Here is an 18,999-nt window from a genome sequence, read left to right as displayed (position 1 = left end):
ATTCATCAACATGAATCAGCCACAGGGGACAGCCATATGTCCCCTCCCTCTTGAACCTCCCTCCCGTCTCCCACCTATCCCATCCCTCCAGGTTGTCACAGAGCACACAGCAAATTCCTGTAATTTGCTGTAACACAGCAAATTCCCACTGGCTCTCTGTTTTACATATGGTAATGTTTACATTTCCATGCCACTCTCTCAATTCATCCCACCCTCTCCTTCCCCCACTGTGTCCACAAGTCTATTCTCTGTCTGCGTCTTCATTGCTGCCCTGCAAGTATGTTCATCAGCACCATCTTTCTAGATTCCATATATATGTGTTAATATACAACATATGTCTTTCTCTTTCTGACTTACTTCACTATTTACAATAGGCTGTAGCTTCATCCACCTCATTAGGACTGACTCAAATGTGTTGAATGCAATGTTGAAGATAGATTTTTTTTATCAATTTTTATTGAAGTGTAGTTGCTTTACAATGTTGTATTAGTTTCTACTGCACAGCAAAGTGGATCAGCTCTCTGTATACATATACCCCTGTTTTTGGATTTCCTTCCCATTTAGGTCACTGCAGAGCATTGAGTAGAATTCCCTGAGCTATACAGTAGGTCATGGATGTCTGTCATACAGAGTGAAATAAGTCAGAAAGAGAAAAACAAATATATTTTAATACATGTATGTAGAATCTAGAAAAATGGTATAGATGATCTTACTTGCAAAACAGAGAGCCAAGGAGCTGCAACTACTGAAGCCTGTGCGCCCTAGAGCTCGTACTCTACGACAAGAGAAGACACTGCAATAAGAAGCCTGTGCACCACAACTGGAGAGTAGCCATGGTCACCGCAACTAGAGAAAACCCCATGCAGCAATGAAGACCCAGCACAGCCAAAAATAAATAAATAAATAATTATTTAAAAGCCAGAACATGATGACTTAATTACTATTGTTTTCCTGAATCAAAATATATTTCACTAAGTAAAGGAGAAGAAAAAGTCTTGCCATCTGTTGAAAGTGCTTAGATTATGTATTAATTTTAAACAGACAATAACAAGGAGATTTTTGAGGGAAATGTACCTGATGAGTCTAGCTCTGGTCTAGCTGGTCATTCTTTCCTGAGTTATCTTGAGATAAGCATGCACGTTCTGGGAGACACGGCGCTCTTTCTACAAGGAGAAATGCTGTTTGGGGCTTTGATAACTGGTGAGAGACACCATTTAAAGAGCTTTACTTCGAGCAGCTTGGACTCATCCAGGATAAAACCCCTGATTCTGCAGAGCTACACACTACACAGCCAGAAGGATCCCATAAAGAATGTCTTCCACTTGCAGAAGTATGAAGCATGAGACAACCTCTCCCCAGGTGACCTCTTTACCCATCAGGGGTGGTGGAGCAGTGGTTCTTGACAACAGTGTGCATGCTAAGTCAGTCTTGTCCCACTGTTTGTGACCCCATGGACTGTAGCCCGCCGAGCTCCTCTGTCCACGGGGATTCCCCAGGCAAAAATTCTGGAGTGGGTTGCCATTTCCTCCTCCAGGGAATCTTCCCCACTCAGGGACTGAACTCGCATCTCTTAGTCTCCTGCATTGGCAGGCGGGTTCTTTACCACTAGCGCCACCTGGGAAGCCCTTGACAATAGTAACCATGGCCGATATACTCTGGTCCCCAGAAAATGAGAAAAAGGGCAACTCTCCCATCCACAGTTGGTCCCCACAGTGCTCCAGGTTTGTTCTGTTCCATTTGTACCCTGCACACAGTGTGTGTCTTTTCCCCTGCTCACTGCACCCTCCCACACTGCCATCCTTCCTCACACTACTATTTAAGCTACCCCAGAAAGCTCAGAAAAGACCAGCAGTTAACTCTTTCCAGGGAGCAATCATGTGACTGTCCTTAGAGGCAATTTTAAGTCCCAATTAACTAGGAGAAGAAAAGAGCAAGTCCTTCTAAAGAGGAGTTGAACTGACATCTTTTTGTCATGATTATAAGCTGGATGCTCTTATCAGGATGTATAGGCTAAGTGGGGGCTTCCCTGGTGGCTCAGTGGTAAAGAATCTGCCTGCCAATGCAGGAGATGCAAGAGACGGGGGTTAAATCCCTGCATGGAAAAGATTCCCTGGAGTAGGAAATGCTAACCCGTTGCAGTATTTTTGCCTGGAAAAATCCATGGACAGAGGAGCCTGGTGGGCTACCATCCATGGGGTGGCAAAGAGTCAAACATGACTGAGCATGCACGAATATAGGCTAAGTGAGGTGTGCCAGGCAGAGGTACCACTTTTGCTCAGCACCTGGGAGGTAGGCTTGGCCATACCTTGGGTCTCCAAGACCACTGTGAGTAGCTGATAGAAGCTGAAGCCTTCTTCTCCAGGAAATGAATCTCTGCTCATACAAAGACTGCATTTCATTTCATGGGAAGTCTATTCATGGATCTTGGGTCGAGAGCCCAGGGTTCCAGTTTGCAGTTAATCTGGCAGTGTTCTTAGAGATTTCTGTCCATTATTCCAGGGAGCTAACTTAAAGATTCTTATCTGGCTGAGAATTGCATAAGGGTGGCCCCTGGATGAACCTCAGAAGGGCTCAGGCAAGTCACTGTGACACAGCCAAATCAGCCATCCAAGGTAGAACATCTGGTGGACTCCAGGGTGACAAAGAGCTTGAGTCTGTGCTTATACTCTGATTCCAACAGCTTTTCTCCCAAACTTAGCTCAATGGGGCAAGAACTGTCTTCGTGGCCAGAAGATGCCAACCGATCTGGCTTGAATACTGCTTGGCACGGGAGCTCCTTGGCCTGGGGAACTGGCCACCCATACATATACATACCAGCCACCCATATACATACCAGCCACACTGGACTGTATACCACACACATGGAGAGACCGCTGGTTAGACAAAGAGAAACAATTAAGGGTTATTTTCTCCCATGGCCACATAACATTAGCTTTCCCTTGGGTGTCCATGTTTTTTTAATTGAAGTTATTTAAACTCCAGTTTTCAAAATGTGATACCCTTCCAAGTGTATCACAAATGTGTGAGCCCTTCCAAGACCATCACCACTGTTCTCCTTTCCAGTGTCTGAACATTGCAACTTTTAAATAGTGTAGTTATTGATGACACTGCTCTCCTCCCCCTTCTTTCTCATTATCTCTGCAAAACCTGTTGTCATTCTATGACCACAGTTGGACATATCGCCATCAATACTTCCCATGCCATCATGAGGTTGCCAAATGGCCCAGCAAATCGGGAGAAGAAATGGAAGAAACTGAGCAGAGTCTGGGTCTCTGGACCACAGATGAGCAGATAGTTTTATGGAAACCACTTTCTCTTCTCATCCGTACACTCTTCATCTGTTGTGGAGGGGTTGACAGTGCCTGCTAGGTTTCCTAGTTTCTGCCACTCTTCACATTCTAACATCCTGTGACTCCAGCTAATTAAAGCTTGTCATAACCTGATATCTCTCAAAGTTGTCATTAAGATGTCAGGTTTTCAGGTAGGTGAAACTAAGTGTAGAAATTGGAAGGCTAGAACCAAGAAGACTGACTCATGGCTTCCAACTTCTGTATTGAGTCCCCCTGATTTGACAGGAGCTGAACTCAAAAGGCACCTTCTAATTATCAGTGCTGAGTTGGAATTTGAGAACTTCTGGGTTTTTTGAATTTTTTAATTGGAGGAAAATTGCTTTACAATGTTGTGTTGGTTACTGCTGTACAACAGTGTGAATCAGCCATATGTATATATGTACATCTTCCCTCCTTCTTGGACAGCCAAGAGTTCAAACTAGTCAATCCTAAAGGAAATTAACCTTGAATATTCATAAGAAGGACTGATGCTGAAGCTGAAGCTTCATTTGGCCACCTGATGTGAAGAGCCGACTCACTGGAAATGACTCTGATGCTGGGAAAGACTGAGGACAAGAGGAAAAGGGGGTGACAGAGGATGAGATGGTTGGACGGCATTACCAACTCAACAGACACGAGTTTGAGCAAATTCCGGGAGATAGTGAAGGACAGGGTAGCCTGGTATACTGCAGTCCATGGGGTCACAGAGAGTCGGATGAGACTGAGCAACTGAACAACAAACTCCTTCTTGAGCCTGTCTCTCTCTCCCCACCCCCCTCATCCCACCCCTTCTAGGTCATCACAGAGCACCAGGCTGGGTTCCCTGTGCTATACAGCAGCTTCCCACTAGCCATCTGTTTTACACTTGATAGTGTATATATGTCAATGCTACTTTTTCAGTTCATCCCACCCTCTCCTGAGAACTGCATTTTTATCCTCATGTATTTTAGAGAGAACTGGAACACTGATGGATAAAACACACTTAGGAGGCCAGTATTGGCAGGAAAATAGTTTTCTTTCTATGGGGACCATTGAGAACAAATTGCTGTAACTTTGTAGCTAAAATGTGACTATAGTGTAGCCTTCACTGGGATGGGTCCTGGTATCTTCCACAATAAGCCTACAGATGAGCCCCAGATCAGAAACCAAAAGTGAAATGCTTCCAATGGAGAGGACATCGAGTGAGACTTAAGTGCATCATTTGAAATCGTCAGTTTCTATTTCTCCTTGGTATCTAGAGCCCTCGACAATGGAAAGGAGGATAGTCAATCTCCAAGGGTGAAGATGTAGATGGTGTTGAAGGGATAAACTCAGGCTCTTCCCGTCTCAGTCTGGCCAAGTTTTAGTCAACCAGAGTGTTTGGATGAACCCGAAAATAGTCAGAAATTCTGCAGCAGGACCTAATCATGGAGGAAAGTCAGTGCATGAAAGAGTCTCTAGAGGCTTGGGGATTTTCCAAAGTTCGGGAATTCAGTGAAGCAAATTCACATGCAAGGGATGACCCGACCTGCAGGGGGAGGAGTTCCGGGAATTAAGCCGGAAGCTGTTTGTGTTTCTTGCAGCAGAATCTGAACAGAAATTGTTGAAGTGCCCAGTATACCTACGATGACAAGAGAAATAGAAGACCCCGTGTTCTTATGGGTAATTCAAATGTCTGGCTCCTCCTGTGGAGCATGGTGAGAAAAATTAGAGTATTAGATACCAGTTAATTGCAGTAAGGTAAAGCAGATAGTGGAGAAAGCCATGACAAACCGCTCCAGTATTCTTGCCTGGAGAATCCCATGGACAGAGGAGTCTGGTGGGCTACAGTTCATGCAGTTGCAAAGAGTTGGACACGACTGAGTGATGAACACACAAATCAGATAGTGTAAGGACAGCCCAAAGAACACCAGAGTTTTGAGCAGAAACTCTGCCAAAATGAAAGAGACAACAGAAGGAAGGCAGGGGCATGATGAGAAATAAGGGCTATGGCGAGGCAGAGAAGAAGCCAGGCCACACTATGAAGCAGTGATAGGGGAGACAGGGAGGATTATTCAGTCAGTCAAGAAATTCATTCAGCCATTCATTCAGCAAAAATTAGGAGGATGCTTTCCTCAGTGGTTCTGTGGTAAAGAATCCACCTGACAATGCAAGAGGCACTGATTCGATCCCTGGGTGGGGAGGATCCCCTGGAGGGAGAAATGGCAACCCACTCCAGTGTTCTTGCCTAGGGAATCCCATGGACAGAGGAGCCAGGTGGGCTACAGTTCATGGAGTTGCAAAGAGTTGGACACAGTTTAGTGACTAAACAAGAACTTTGAAACACCAGCATTGTGCTGGGTTCTGGAGCTCTATGAGCAAGAAGAACTGACACGGTTCCTGCTAAAAGGGAGTTTTCATCCTAGTGACTGGGTCCAGAGATGTCTGTCCCTAAACCAGGCAGATTCAACCCTGGTGCTCCATGCCATGATGGGTAGACAACAAAGAGAATCATGATCAAGCTTCCTGATCTAAAAAACATCATCATCATCGAGAAGAAAGTGAGGTTGGGAAAAGAAATTGTGAGAAATTCAGAAAAGATGATGCCTGAGCAGAAAGCTTTGAGCAGAAGAAGGGATCCTGAGATGAGAGCACCCTGATGGGGACCACGAAACAACAGTTCTTTTCCAAGCCTGATGACAGCTCAATCTTCTCTTCCTAGAGAGGAAAAATGAAGGGAAGAAAGAGATCCAAAGATGTGAATAAGGGACTTCCCTGTGGTCCAGTGGCTAAGAATCTGCCTAACAACACAGGAGACTCAGGTTGGATCCCTGGTCAGGAAACTAAGATCCCACATGCCTTTGGAGCAACTAAGCCCATGTGGCACAACTAGAGAGTCCATGGGGTGCAACGAAAGATCCCACATAATGCAATGAAGATCCTGAGCGCCATAACTAAGACTCAACACAGCCAAATAAATAAATAAGTGCAATTTTTAAAAAAGATGTGAATAATATGAAGAAGTTTGGAAAGAAGCCCTGTACTGTCTTCTTTTAACTTTTGGAAAGCATTTGAAGGAAATACAGTTAGGAGTCTCTCTCCGAACCCCAGTTCAGTTCAGTTCAGTTGCTCAGTTGTGTCTGACTCTTTGCAACCCCATGAAGTGCAGCACGCCAGGCCTCCTTGTCCACCATCAACTCCTGGAGTCTACCTAAACTCATGTCCATTGAGTCGGTGATTCCATCCAACCATCTCATCCTCTGTCATCCCCTTCTCCTCCCGTCCTCAATCTTTCCCAGCATCAGGGTCTTTTCAAATGAGTCAGCTCTTCGCATCGGGTGGCCAAAGTATTGGAGTTTCAGCCTCAACATCAGTCCTTCCAATGAACACCCAGGACTGATCTCCTTTAGGATGGACTGGTTGGCTCTCTCTGCAATCCAAGGGATTCTCAAGAGTCTTCTCCAACACCACAGTTCAAAAGCATCAATTCTTCGGCGCTCAGCTTTCTTTATAGTCCAACTCTCACATCCACACATGACCACTGGAAAAACCATAGCCATGACTAGACAGACCTTTTTTGGCAAAGTAATGTCTCTGCTTTTTAATATGCTGTCTAGGTTGGTCATAGCTTTCCTTCCAAGGAGTAAGCGTCTTTTAATTTCATGGCTGCAGTCACCATCTGCAGTGATTTTGGAGCCCCCAAAAAATAAAAGTCAGCCACTGTTTCCACTGTTTACCCACCTATTTGCCATGAAGTGATGGGATCAGATGCCATGATCTTATTTTTATGAATGTTGAGTTTTAAGTCAACATTTTCACTTTCCTCTTTCACTTTCATCCAGAAGCTCTTTAGTTTTTCTTCACTTTCTGCCATATGGGTGGGGTCATCTGCATATCTGAGGTTATTGGTATTTCTCCCAGCGATCTTGATTCCAGCTTGTGCTTCATCCAGCCCAGCATTTCTGATGATGTACTCTGCACATAAGTTAAATAAGCAATGTGACAATATACAGCCTTGACATAGTCCTCTCCCAATTTGGAATCAGTCTGTTCTTCCATGTCCAGTTCTAACTGTTTCTTCCTGACCTGCATATAGATTTCTCAAGAGGCAGGTCAGGTGGTCTGGTATTCCCATCTCTTTCAGAATTTTCCACAGTTTATTGTGATCCACACAGTCAAAGGCTTTGGCATAGTCATTAAAGCAGAAATAGATATTTTTCTGGAACTCTCTTGCTTTTGATCCAGCGGATGTTGGCAATTTGATCTCTGGTTCCTCTGCCTTTTCTAAAACCCCAGTTGGAAGCTACCAAAAGACAATCACCTGAAAGGGAGGATGAAAGACTGCAGGGAGGAGAAATGGGTCCCGTGACCTGCCTCTGTGGAGTTGTCAGATTGGGCATGGGCACATTGTGCTAGGTTTAGACACATCTAGGTGTTGTCACACACCTGATGGGATAAACCAAGTGGTTCATTTATGAGAGAGCCTCTGGTCCAGAAGAATCTCCCATTCACTGTCTTAAAAGCCAATATCAAGAGATTTGCTATAATTAGCAAGACAGTATTTCTGCAGGGTTAAAACACGACTGTCTTTAAAATCTAGGTATAAATTCATTTTAACCATCTCCTTTCTCATCCTATGGGTTTCCCTGGTGGCTCAGATGGTAAAGAATCAGGCTGCCATGTGGGAGATCTGGGTTCAATTCCTGGGTCAGGAAGATGCCCTGGTGAAAGGAATGGCTACCTGCTCCAGTATCCTTGCCTGAAGAATTCCATGGACAGAGGAGCCTGGTGGGCTTCAGTCCATGGGGTCGCAAAGAGTCGGACGTGACTAAGAAACTAACACATTTATACTTTCTCCTTTATCATCCTATGCCTCAGCTGCCACCAGGAAATGGGTATTTTGAGCAGGGCACCTGAAGGAAAGGACTGATATTTATCTCTGAAGCTGTGGACATAACAGGAAGGCCAAAGTAGCCTGGCTTTGTAAAGAGACTTCAAAGGAGGGAAGAGGAATAGGAGGAAATGGACTGAAAGGAAATGTTGAGATGTCTTAATGCAGAACAGGACTCTGTGAATACAAAGAGTGTCCCTGAAGAAATTATGGGAAACTCCAAGGATCTGAAATCATCTCACTAGCATTAGCGTTCAGAATTCACATATTTTTTTTTATTTTTCTCTTAACTTAAATTCTTCAAATAAGGGACACATACTCCCCTCTCTAGCTGATTTACAGAAGAGTGAAATTCCCAGACAAGGTAATTTCAGGCATGCCCTGCTCATATGTCCTAATTAAGCCCAACCCAAGGCCTGCCTTGAGAAGAGAGTCCCCTTAATCCTATCACTGTTGCTATTTGGAAGAAATATGGAACAACATATAGGCATCATAATTAAGATGGATTTTTCTGGAACTGACCACATTCATAAGAATCACCATTCATGTTCATATTAGCTGCTTTTTTCACCTCTAAGATTAAGTTTGAGAAACCATCTTTCTAGTTTAATTCCCTCAACTGTACCCTTTATCATTCTCCATACATCATCCTCATTCTCTAGATATGCATTATTCTAATGTATTTTCAGATATGATAAAGGAACATAGGCCCTAAAGTCAGACTTCCCAGTTTCAAATCCCAGCTAACCCTCTGCCTGTGTGACTTTAGTTGAATTATTCTATCTCATTAAATCACAGTTTCTTAATTTGTAAAATGGGGATGTTGATATGAATCATATAACTTTTATTTTTATTAGAATACATTAACAGTTGATTTATAGTGTGTTAGTTTCAAATGTACAGCAAAGTGAATCAGTTTTACATAGATCCACTCTTTTGTAAATTCTTTTCCCATATAGGTATTTTCCCATACAGAGTGTTAAGTAGACTTCCCTGTGCTATACAGTAGGAATCATATGACTCTTGATGTTACTCAGTTCAGTTCAGTTCAGTCGCTCAGTCGTGTCCGACTCTTTGCGACCCCATGAATTGCAGCACGCCAGGCCTCCCTGTCCATCACCAACTCCTGGAGTTCACTCAAACTCACGTCCATCGAGTCGGTGATGCCATCCAGCCATCTCATCCTCTGTCGTGCCCTTCTCCTCCTGCCCCCAATCCCTCCCAGCATCAGCGTCTTTTCTAAAGAGTCAACTCTTCACGTGAGGTGGCCAAAGCACTGGAGTTTCAGAGGTGATTAAATTTATGTAGACTGTTTAGTACAGAGCCTGGCTCAAACCAGACACTCAATATGAGTACATTGTATTATAACTATAGGAAAATGTTAAAAGCTTTGGAGATAAAGAATAATACTTTCCCACTTAACAACCATCATCTCTGTATGTGCCTGTATGTGTTTTAATTTTTTTGAGACACATTGAATTTAACAGGGAATATGCTTCAGAGACAAAAAATACTCTCATCAATCATTGTACCATTTTGCCTTCTTTGGTTCTGCAATATTTAACTTTACTCTTTGTTTATATTTATGAGATTCTCCACTAAATTTCAGGGCACTGTTTGCCAGAGTAGATTTCTAAGCCTATCCATCAGTTTGTCATGACTCTGATGGATCTCTAGAGCAGAGAGAAAAAGAAAGACATAAAATCAAGATCTTTATGAGGCTGAAGCAAAAGAAAAAAATTGTGCAGAAAATAAATAACACTGGGCTAGCAGTTCTATATCTCTTTATCTATCACTGTATTAGTACATAGCTATTAAGTTTGTGACAACCACCTTAATCATTGTTTTTTTCATTTGGAAATTGAGTAATTGAATAAAATAACCTCTAAGACTGTTCGCACAGCGCTTCCCTGGTGGCTCAGGTGGTAAAGAATCTGCCTGCAATGCAGGAGACACTGGTTCAATCCCAGGGTCGGGAAGATCCCCTGGAGAAGGAAATGGCAGCCCCCAATCTAGTATTCTTGCCTGGAGAATTCCATGGACAGAGGATCCTGGTGGGCTACAATCTGTGAGATCACAAACAGTAGGATACGACTGAGCGACTAACACTTTAACACTGTTCCCACTTTAAGATAACTTGGTTTTGCCATTTTGCATCCAGGAGCTATGGGATAGTTATTATGTAAGACGTAAAGAGACCTGAAACTTGATTCCTGCTGGGTAAGTTAAAGGATGACTTGAGTAGGTAAAGAGGACAGTAAAGGTCATTTTGGACATCTGGACCCCAAAAAATGAGCAGTGACTTGGAGAAAATTTTGTAGTGTGTCTGTTTACAGTGGAAGTATTAATGTTAGAAAGCTAGAGTAGGTTTAGCACTGGAAAAGACCCTGCATGTCAAGCTCTTAAGGAGCATTTGGCTGCTATTGGAGCATTTTGAGCAGGTGAGTATACTGCAATGTCAAAAGGCATCATCAGAGAAAAAAATCACTGGTCAAAGTTGACAAAGCCAATAGTTTGTAAATTTGAGATTCTCATTAGAAAATACTTCTCCAACATTCAGGAGAGAAAAAGATTCAAATTATTAATATTTAGGCTGTACTTGTATAATATACTGCATGTATGCTCAGTTGCTCACTCATATCCGACTCTTTGCGACCCTATGGACTGTAGTTTGCCAGGCTCCCCTGTCTGTGGGATTCTCCACGCAAGGATACTGGATTGGATTGCCATGCCTTCTTCCGCTTATGTCTCCTGCTTTGGCAGACAGGTTCTTTACCACTAGCGCCACCTGGGAAGCCCGTACAATACTGCATCAAAGAACAAAAGAACAATTCAGGTGATCTTATTTTAATATGAATGTTTGGATGAATTTCAACTTAGTTTTAAATTCAAGCAAAACAATTTGCATATATAGACTCAGGCTCCATCTCATGTTTTCATGATTTAAAGCTTCCTAGTGGACATCAAGTGATATTTCATCACTAAGAACCAGTGCAGCCCTATCCTTTGGGTCTTTTCCCGTAAACGATATTGCTCATTTGGAGCAATATCAAAAGCCAAATGTGAATGGCTTTTGAGGATATTATCAAGGATGTGATCAGTCAAATCTGAAAACTCAGATGCATTTGGGATCATTTGGAGCTTTTTCGAGATCCGATAAAGGTGTTTGTTGGAGGGTTTGCTTTATTTTCCTAGCCAAGTGTCCCATTGACTTGCAAATAACACGTATGAATCTCTTGTGTTTTCTTCCAGGGTCTTTCTTTCCTGATTTCAGGCCCTCAGAAACCGTTTTTAAAATAGCATTTTGGCTCGGTTACCTAAACAGCTGCATCAACCCCATTATATACCCATGCTCCAGTCAAGAGTTTAAAAAGGCCTTTCAGAATGTCTTGAGAATCCAGTGTCTGCGACGAAAGCAGTCCTCCAAACACACCCTGGGCTACACGCTGCACGCACCCAGCCACGTCCTGGAGGGACAGCACAAGGACCTGGTTCGCATTCCGGTGGGATCTGCAGAGACCTTCTATAAGATCTCCAAGACGGATGGGGTCTGTGAATGGAAAATTTTCTCTTCCCTACCCCGCGGATCTGCCAGGATGGCGGTGGCCAGAGACCCATCAGCCTGCACCACTGCCCGGGTGAGAAGTAAAAGCTTTTTGCAAGTGTGCTGTTGCCTGGGGCCCTCGACCCCCAGTCATGGAGAGAATCATCAGATTCCGACCATTAAGATCCACACCATCTCCCTCAGTGAAAATGGGGAGGAAGTCTAAAGGACAGGAAAGGTCAGAAGGATGGGAGGGTGATCTTAGGCACCCACTCTCCACTTCCTTCTGGGAAGGCCAGTTCACGTTCCGTGGATGCTGAGACACAGCCAGTAAACCAGGGACCATCTGGGAATGGGCTGGGGAGGAGAGCTGACTCTGGGGCAGAGGTAGGGCTTAGAGACGAGAGAGGATGTCCTACCACCATCCAGTTCACTATGATGAGAAACAGCATTTCCTTGAGGCTAATGCTCTCTGGGTCATTCTCTGAGCCTGCTTTCTACGCCTGTCCCTTTCAACGACAAACACCATGGGAAACAGAATTTCATACACAATCCAAAAGACGATAAATATAGGATTATGATTTCATCATGAATATTTTGAGCATGCACTCTAAGTTTGGAGCTATTTCTTGATGGAGTGAGGGGATTTTATTTCCAGGCTAAACTTGCTGAAAGCCACGTTGGATTTTTATGGAGAGAAGGCCTGGAGATGAAGAGCCTTAAGATGGTGGCCAATATCCAGACGCATTATTTTTAGAGCAAGTTTTACAGTCCACCCTTTCTCAGTTTGGGTGAAACTTGACAGTGAGATTTTATTTACCTTTTGCTGCTGCTTGACAGGATACTGCTCCCAATTCCCTAAGGATGAGGGTGAGGGGTACTCATTATGCCAATGGTCATCTGCACTTGGGTATAGAGAGTGTTGAAAGAACCAGTTGGGAAAAGGATGGCTTTTCCTAGTGGAAGACAGTAAGGATGAGAGTCAGTTCTTCAAATTCTATGGACAGAATTCCATTAAGTGGTTCCAAGATCAGGTGGAGGAAGGCTTCTTGTGTAACATATTTAAAGATCAAGAGTTTGGGGTGGGGTGGGTGCTACTTTCAAGCTAAGATAGAGGCTGCAAAATTACTCCACAGCCTTTTCAACATGGCATAGAAAGGCTTTTCTTGGCAAATCACTTACCTTTTCCAGAATTCCATTATGAAAATCCAGGGCATATAATATTTTGAATGGCATATCACCACTGCCGTTTTTTCTCAGCTGCTTCACTGCTGCATAATGAGTAAGGTCCATGGTCCCCAGGGCGCATGGAACATGCCAGAATGAGCCTGATGATTCAAGTACCTCCTTCCTGAACTCTGAAAGATACACTTAGGAAAATGCTTTCTGGTCACTTTAAGCCCATCAAAAACAGAAGTTTGCAAATTGTTTTTGACAGAATCCTGTTTATGCTGAGAAAAGATCCAGTTGCCCATTTATTGAACCTGATCCCACTTTTTACAAGAACTTGGGGGAGGAGCTGTTTTTTGCTTTCTGAATATCAAAGTTGGTAAGCCTCATAAATTCAATATATTACAAAGATACAGATGGTGACAATCTGTAAAAACTAAAGTATTTTCACATTCCACAATAGGAATTTACAAGATTTATGTTTTTGAAATAATGCTTGACTAGAATCACTGGTCTAAAACTTCTAACCATTTCTATGGTCTATTTCCCCTATTTGGGGTAATTCCCTCTAAGAATTTTAAAACAGATTATTGCCTTTTTAATTTTTCATTTATTTATTTATTTATTTTTGCCACCTCACATGGCTTGCAGGATCTTAGTTCCCTGACCAGGGATTGAACCCAGGTCCTTGGCAGTGAGTGTGCAGAGTCTTAACCACTGGACCACCAGGGAATTTCCCATTACAGACATTATTTAACCTTCACTGCAAAGGTAGTGGCACCATCATCTTTTCCTTCTTTCCTTGCAGCAAAGTGATAATTTCCTGAAATCCTCCTGAAAGGCTAATTTGTTGCACACTGCCATGGAAGGTATGTTTGCACATCAGTTGGAGTTTGGTTTTTGGTTGTGTTTTGATGTAGAATGTTACTGCTTTCTCAGTCCTTTCTGGAAAGTGTCTCATTGTTGTCCAGTTAGACACTCTGCCTTTCGCTTGTAACTTAGACTCTGGCAGTAGATGCTGGCTGGATTTCTAGACTCTTCTGGTCTGTTTGCACATCTTACAATGGCTCTTCCAGATGTGGGTGTCATATTGTGCATGGAGACACGCGGGAAGGACTTGACTACATAAACCTCTCTTCAGTTTCATTGTTGAGAGGAACTTCTTTTAGGATCTGAATTTTTAAAACTACTTATACCAGGCTCACCCTTATAGGAAGAACAACTCCATGAAAAGAAGGGTAACAGTTTTTCTTCACCAGAATATGACTCCATGTTTGAGCTGGTCTTTAAACACCTCTAGAGACAAATTTAAATTTTAAATACTAAAAAGCTTAGGATCATCAGAAAACTAGCCTTAATGCCACTTCTAATCAAAGACAACAATTTGAAAACCTTCCGGTCATCAGATAAAATCCATGACAATTGTATTCATGTAAAACTATCCATAAATAATTGTCTGCTACACGCTTCTCCATCCCCAAGCCCTCCAGGGAGGCAAACTTTAACATTTTTTTCCTTTCCTATGACTTGATATTAGGTATAAACACACCAGTTTTATGAAAAATTGATAATGTCACCCAAGACTTAGTCAAAGAGGGATAAACAATACACGAGTTATTTTTTTACTCATCCACAAAAATCTCTGTACCTTGGAGCATGCCAAAAACTCTCTAAAATTGTCACAGTTAAACAAATGATCGTCATATTTATACTCACATGTTTACTGCTTCTATTTGGAGTTTGGAGAATGTACCCAGAGTAACAGTGATCAAAATATCTTCTCTAATGTGTTATAAAAAGCAGTTGCTTTTAGGATTGTCTAAACATCAGCAAAAAATCAACTTGACATTATGGGATAGGTGAAACTTGAGTTTCTTCTGCAATTCAAATCGCATGCATTAAGAGAGACCTTGAATCTCTTTATTCAGGAATTGCCCCAGACCTTTGCAAGAATTTCAGAAAAGCATTTTATGTGTTACGCTTTCTTCATTTTACCTCCCATAAGGGAGGTCTCAGCCAATACTGCTTCTGCCTATAATCACTTGGGGTCTGCTAATACTCTCCAAAAGGCTTCTAATGCTCTTGCCAGCTACTTGGATTGGTCCATCCATAGTGGACAGTGTTATTTGGGTAAATAAATATTTTCTTAAGGTTTTCTTCTTAGGTGTTACTATGTGCCAAGCATTGGCAGAACATTTCACATCCATAGTCTCTAAAGGTCATAGCAGTTCTACTGTTCTTATTTGGAGCCAAGAAATGAGATAGTTAAAAGTGATTAATGATTCACCCAAGGCCAAGGAGGAACCATGATTTGATCCTGGGTCTTCCAAACCCTAATGTCTACATGTTTTCCACCAACACCTCAGCCTCATAAGTAGTAAACGTCAAAGCCCCCAAATTGGAGTTGGATATGCTGATGATACTAAACCATTTTTGTCATTGTTATTGTTCAGTTGCTAAGTCGTATATGACTCTTTGCGACCCCATGGGCTAGCCCACCAGGCTCCTTTGTCCATGGGATTTCCCAGACAAGAATACTGGAGTGGGTTGCCGTTTCCTCCTCCAGGGGATCTTCCTGGATCATGGATGGAATCCGTGTCTCCTGCATTGGCAGAAGGATTCTTTACCACTGAACCACCGGGGAAGCCACTGTACTCAAACTTTGAATGTTTTGTTTCTTCGGGATTTGTTTCCAATTAATCTCAATAAATATGCCGCCAATTTTCCAGCCCAGCCAAACCCAAGAGCAGGTCGTAATTGTAAGGCTGTGGCACCTACAATTCTAACTGTCAAACTGCAGCACTTTTGTAGGGTATTGTGACCTGGAATGTGGCTTTGCGTGAAGGACAAATTATATCAAACTGGGTGAAGGCAGACATGTAAGAGAAGGCAGAAGAGGCTGCCTTGGCTTAGAACAGCAAACACATTTGTGGACACAAAACACATTGTGCAATGTGTTGAAGTTATTGACGACCAGCCACAGTTCATCAGCACGCTTTCAGGAAGTACAGTGAAGTCGCTCAGTTGTGTCTGACTCTTTTCGACCCCATGGACTGTAGCCTATCAGGCTCCTCCATCCATGGGATTTTCCAGGCAACAATGCTGGAGTGGATTGCCATTTCCTTCTCCAGGGATATTCCCAACCCAGGAATCGAACCCGGGTCTCCCACTTTGCAGGCAGACGCTTTACCGTCTGAGCCACCAGGGAAGCTATAGCTCCCCCACCTTTTTTTTTTTTTCAGGAAGTATAGCCCTTTTTAAAATAAATAAAAAATAAATACAATATCACTTGCTTTCACCTGTACTCCAAAAATAATTTTTTTGAGTTGGAGAGAGATAAGGAATTAGAGGTAGTTCACCAGGAATTATAGAGTCCAAAGAGTATGTCAAACATGTGAATTTCATGTCTGTCTCCAGGAGGAAATGGTTCAGAATGCTGGTCTTCAAGTACCCAGAGACCTGGGCAGTCTTTGAAAATGAAGACTCAGTTGGTAGCTATAGCTACTTCTTAGATGGCATCCTCTTGCTTCTGGATTTCACAAATGAAAACTTTTAAGTCCTGAGCATCTTGGTTACCCCCACCCCACCCCCAAAATGAACCATCATGCAGACCTTCTGGCCCCATAAGTTTCATGATTACGGCCTGGGAGTTAGAACATGCTAGGAACTCTTTGCTTGGGCAGGTAATTATTCGCTCTTTAATCATGGCTACTTAATCACAGCTTGACAAATGTTTTCACTTGCTTCGGGGGCTGTTTCTGCTCAGATTGTCCTGCCAGAAGAGACGCTGCCTCTGTGTATGAGTACTTGTTCACTTAATTAAGGAGAGAGCTCTGCTCGTCAGCGAGGGGAGAAGGGAGCCCAAGCACATGGAAGGCAAACTCTGCAAGCAAAACCAGGCAGACTAAAAAAGAAGGCAGCAGTGGTAAATATGGTGGCATCCGACGTGTGCTCATTTGTTACTCTGATTTCTTTTTACACTACTAGGACTTTTAACCAACAAACTAGCTGCACACAGCTCTGGTGGAGCTCCGGTTGGAACACTGTTGACATCTGCTCCCTGTCTGCAAACTGTACTGTGTGGAGCAGGGCTGAGCGCAGGCTGCTGTGGGGTCCATCAGCTTCCAAAAGCAATGGCAGAAGTGAGGGCCTCTGGCCCTCCAAGTCCCTGCAAGATGAGTAAGTGCAGATGACTGTGATGGGGCTAGGCTGTCAAGAGCAAGCTGGAATTTGAGCAGAGGATGCCAGATCTTGCCAGCGATCCTGTCAGCATTGCCTCTTTCCCTCTTACCCAGACCTCAATGTCACAGGGGCTGTGGATGGATCTTGTCTGCTCTGTACAGGAAAAGATCATGTCTTGGCTACTGCAGCATGAACTACTGAGTCTTCTACCTCGAAGGAAGGTCATAGCATTGGAGGAGGAGGAAGACTTACCCTGGACATTGCTCAAAGCTGTTCAGTAATGCATTCCTGCAACTACTCAGCAGGAAACTTCCCTAAAGCTGTTGTTGATTCATTTCCAAAGACAAAACAACTGTCTTTTTCTTCTACTTGTGGCTCAGGAGTCACTATGTTACTTGCCCTCCATAGCATAGTCAACGTGGCATGTCATGAGCTAGAAATGATTATTGCGAAACTATGAGGAGTCCATATTTAATTAGGTTATAACGTCTGAGGACAAATTTGTACTATATTTGGGAGGGGGGGCGGGAAATGAAGGCTCTGATCTATTAGAAAGTTTGAATACAATAATTGCAATCTGATGTGATGGGCTTCCGCAGTGGCTCAGTGGTAAAGAATATGCCTGCAATGCAGGAGACACTGGTTCAATCCCTGGGTCAGGAAGATCCCCTGGAGAAGGGCATGGCAACCCACTCCAGTATTCTTGCCTGGAGAATTCCATGGACAGAGGGATCTGGAGGGCTATGGTCCATGGGATCACAAAGAGTTGGATACAATTGAAGCATGCATGCACATTCTAATGTGATAGAAAAGAAACTACAGACAGTCCCAACAGAAGTTTAATATTTTCTTCTATTTATGTATTTCATACGAGTCCAAAGTACGTTTGCATATCTCGAGTCCTACCCCGTGAAGTAGGAAGAGAAAAAAGGAATTATGTTTATTAGCATATAAAGAGCCAAGGTGGGGGATGACGTTAAGCTGAGGATTTCTTTGAATATCTTCAAATCCAGCCTCTGACTTCTTTTTCCCAGATGCCTTCAATATCCCCAAGGTCCACTGTGTTTCTCAAGACCCTGACATTCACATTTCACTCACTCACCTCTTAGCCATATTTTCAGCTCTGTTTGTACCTTCTCTCCCACTGTATCTCTGCTGGTGGCTGGGCCGATCAAGATTGTTCTGGGGGCTGAGTGCATATTTGTCTAGGCTTCTCTCATTGGCTAAAAGACAAGCAGATGTTATTCTGCTCATTCTCCCTAGATAGGCAGCAGCAGAGCTAAGGAAATAAGCAGGGCAGGAGGGGCTCTTGGCTTCCTCAACGTGGTGACCTGTCAGGAAAAGACAGCAGTGACTGACACCTTAAGGACTTCAGGAATGCTAAAGTCCCAGAGAGAGTTTTGGGAATGTTCATTTTCCTGTGAGCCTGAGAGTTGTATACACCATGATCATCACCATCAGCAAGTTGTTCACTTCTTCTCCTGCACCAGGCCCTGCATTTGGCACAAAAAGAAAAAGAAAATACAGAAAGGCACAGACAGTCCCCAGCTTGTGATCTGGGTGTGTTCCAAACTCATCTGTTGCATTTTTCCAAGAGGCATTGTTATAAATGGGGGTGGGGAAGGATGTTCTCCGATGAACCAAAAACAAAAAATAAAAACCTATTTCATATACACCTGGGGTTGGCCAACATTTTCTGCAAATGGCTAGATAGTAAATAATTTTGGCATTGTGGGCAATACAGTCTCTGTCACACATTCTTCTTCCTTTGAAATTTTTTGTGGGGAGGGGAGACCCTCTAAACATGTACAAACCATTCTTAGTCCACAGACTGTACCAAGAAAAACAAAATAACAACAGACCATGGGCCATAGTTTTCTATCCTTGATCTCTGCCATCACTTGTTTACAGCGTAGTACAAACAA

The 18,999-nt window shown here is 43.1% G+C and overlaps 1 protein-coding gene across 7 annotated transcripts in view; it reads left to right on the top strand.

Annotated features, from left to right (window-relative positions):
* Positions 1–18,747, top strand: part of ADRA1A (adrenoceptor alpha 1A) — a 112,807-nt gene extending 94,060 nt beyond the window's left edge. For 2 of the 7 annotated variants that reach the window (XM_086416527.1, XM_086416528.1), the window contains exons 3-5: positions 11,431–11,816; positions 13,701–13,761; positions 16,880–18,747. In XM_086416527.1, the coding sequence (XP_086272653.1) occupies positions 11,431–11,816; positions 13,701–13,730 (416 nt within the window). In that variant the 3' untranslated portion in view covers positions 13,731–13,761; positions 16,880–18,747. Of the gene's footprint in view, positions 1–11,430; positions 12,308–13,160; positions 13,272–13,700; positions 13,762–16,879 lie in introns of those variants that run through there. The other 5 variants (XM_086416529.1, XM_086416530.1, XR_015170075.1 and 2 more) reach the window with 4 other exon arrangements.
* The last annotated feature ends 252 nt before the right edge of the window (positions 18,748–18,999 follow it).

The sequence above is a fragment of the Bos grunniens genome, chromosome 8, assembly GCF_055505025.1.
Source record: "Bos grunniens cultivar Pamir isolate PY7600 chromosome 8, Bosgru_T2T1.0, whole genome shotgun sequence".
NCBI classification, from domain to species: Eukaryota; Metazoa; Chordata; class Mammalia; order Artiodactyla; family Bovidae; genus Bos; species Bos grunniens.
Note: the sequence above shows the minus strand (reverse complement) of the source record. Positions and strands in the feature narration are given on the sequence as shown.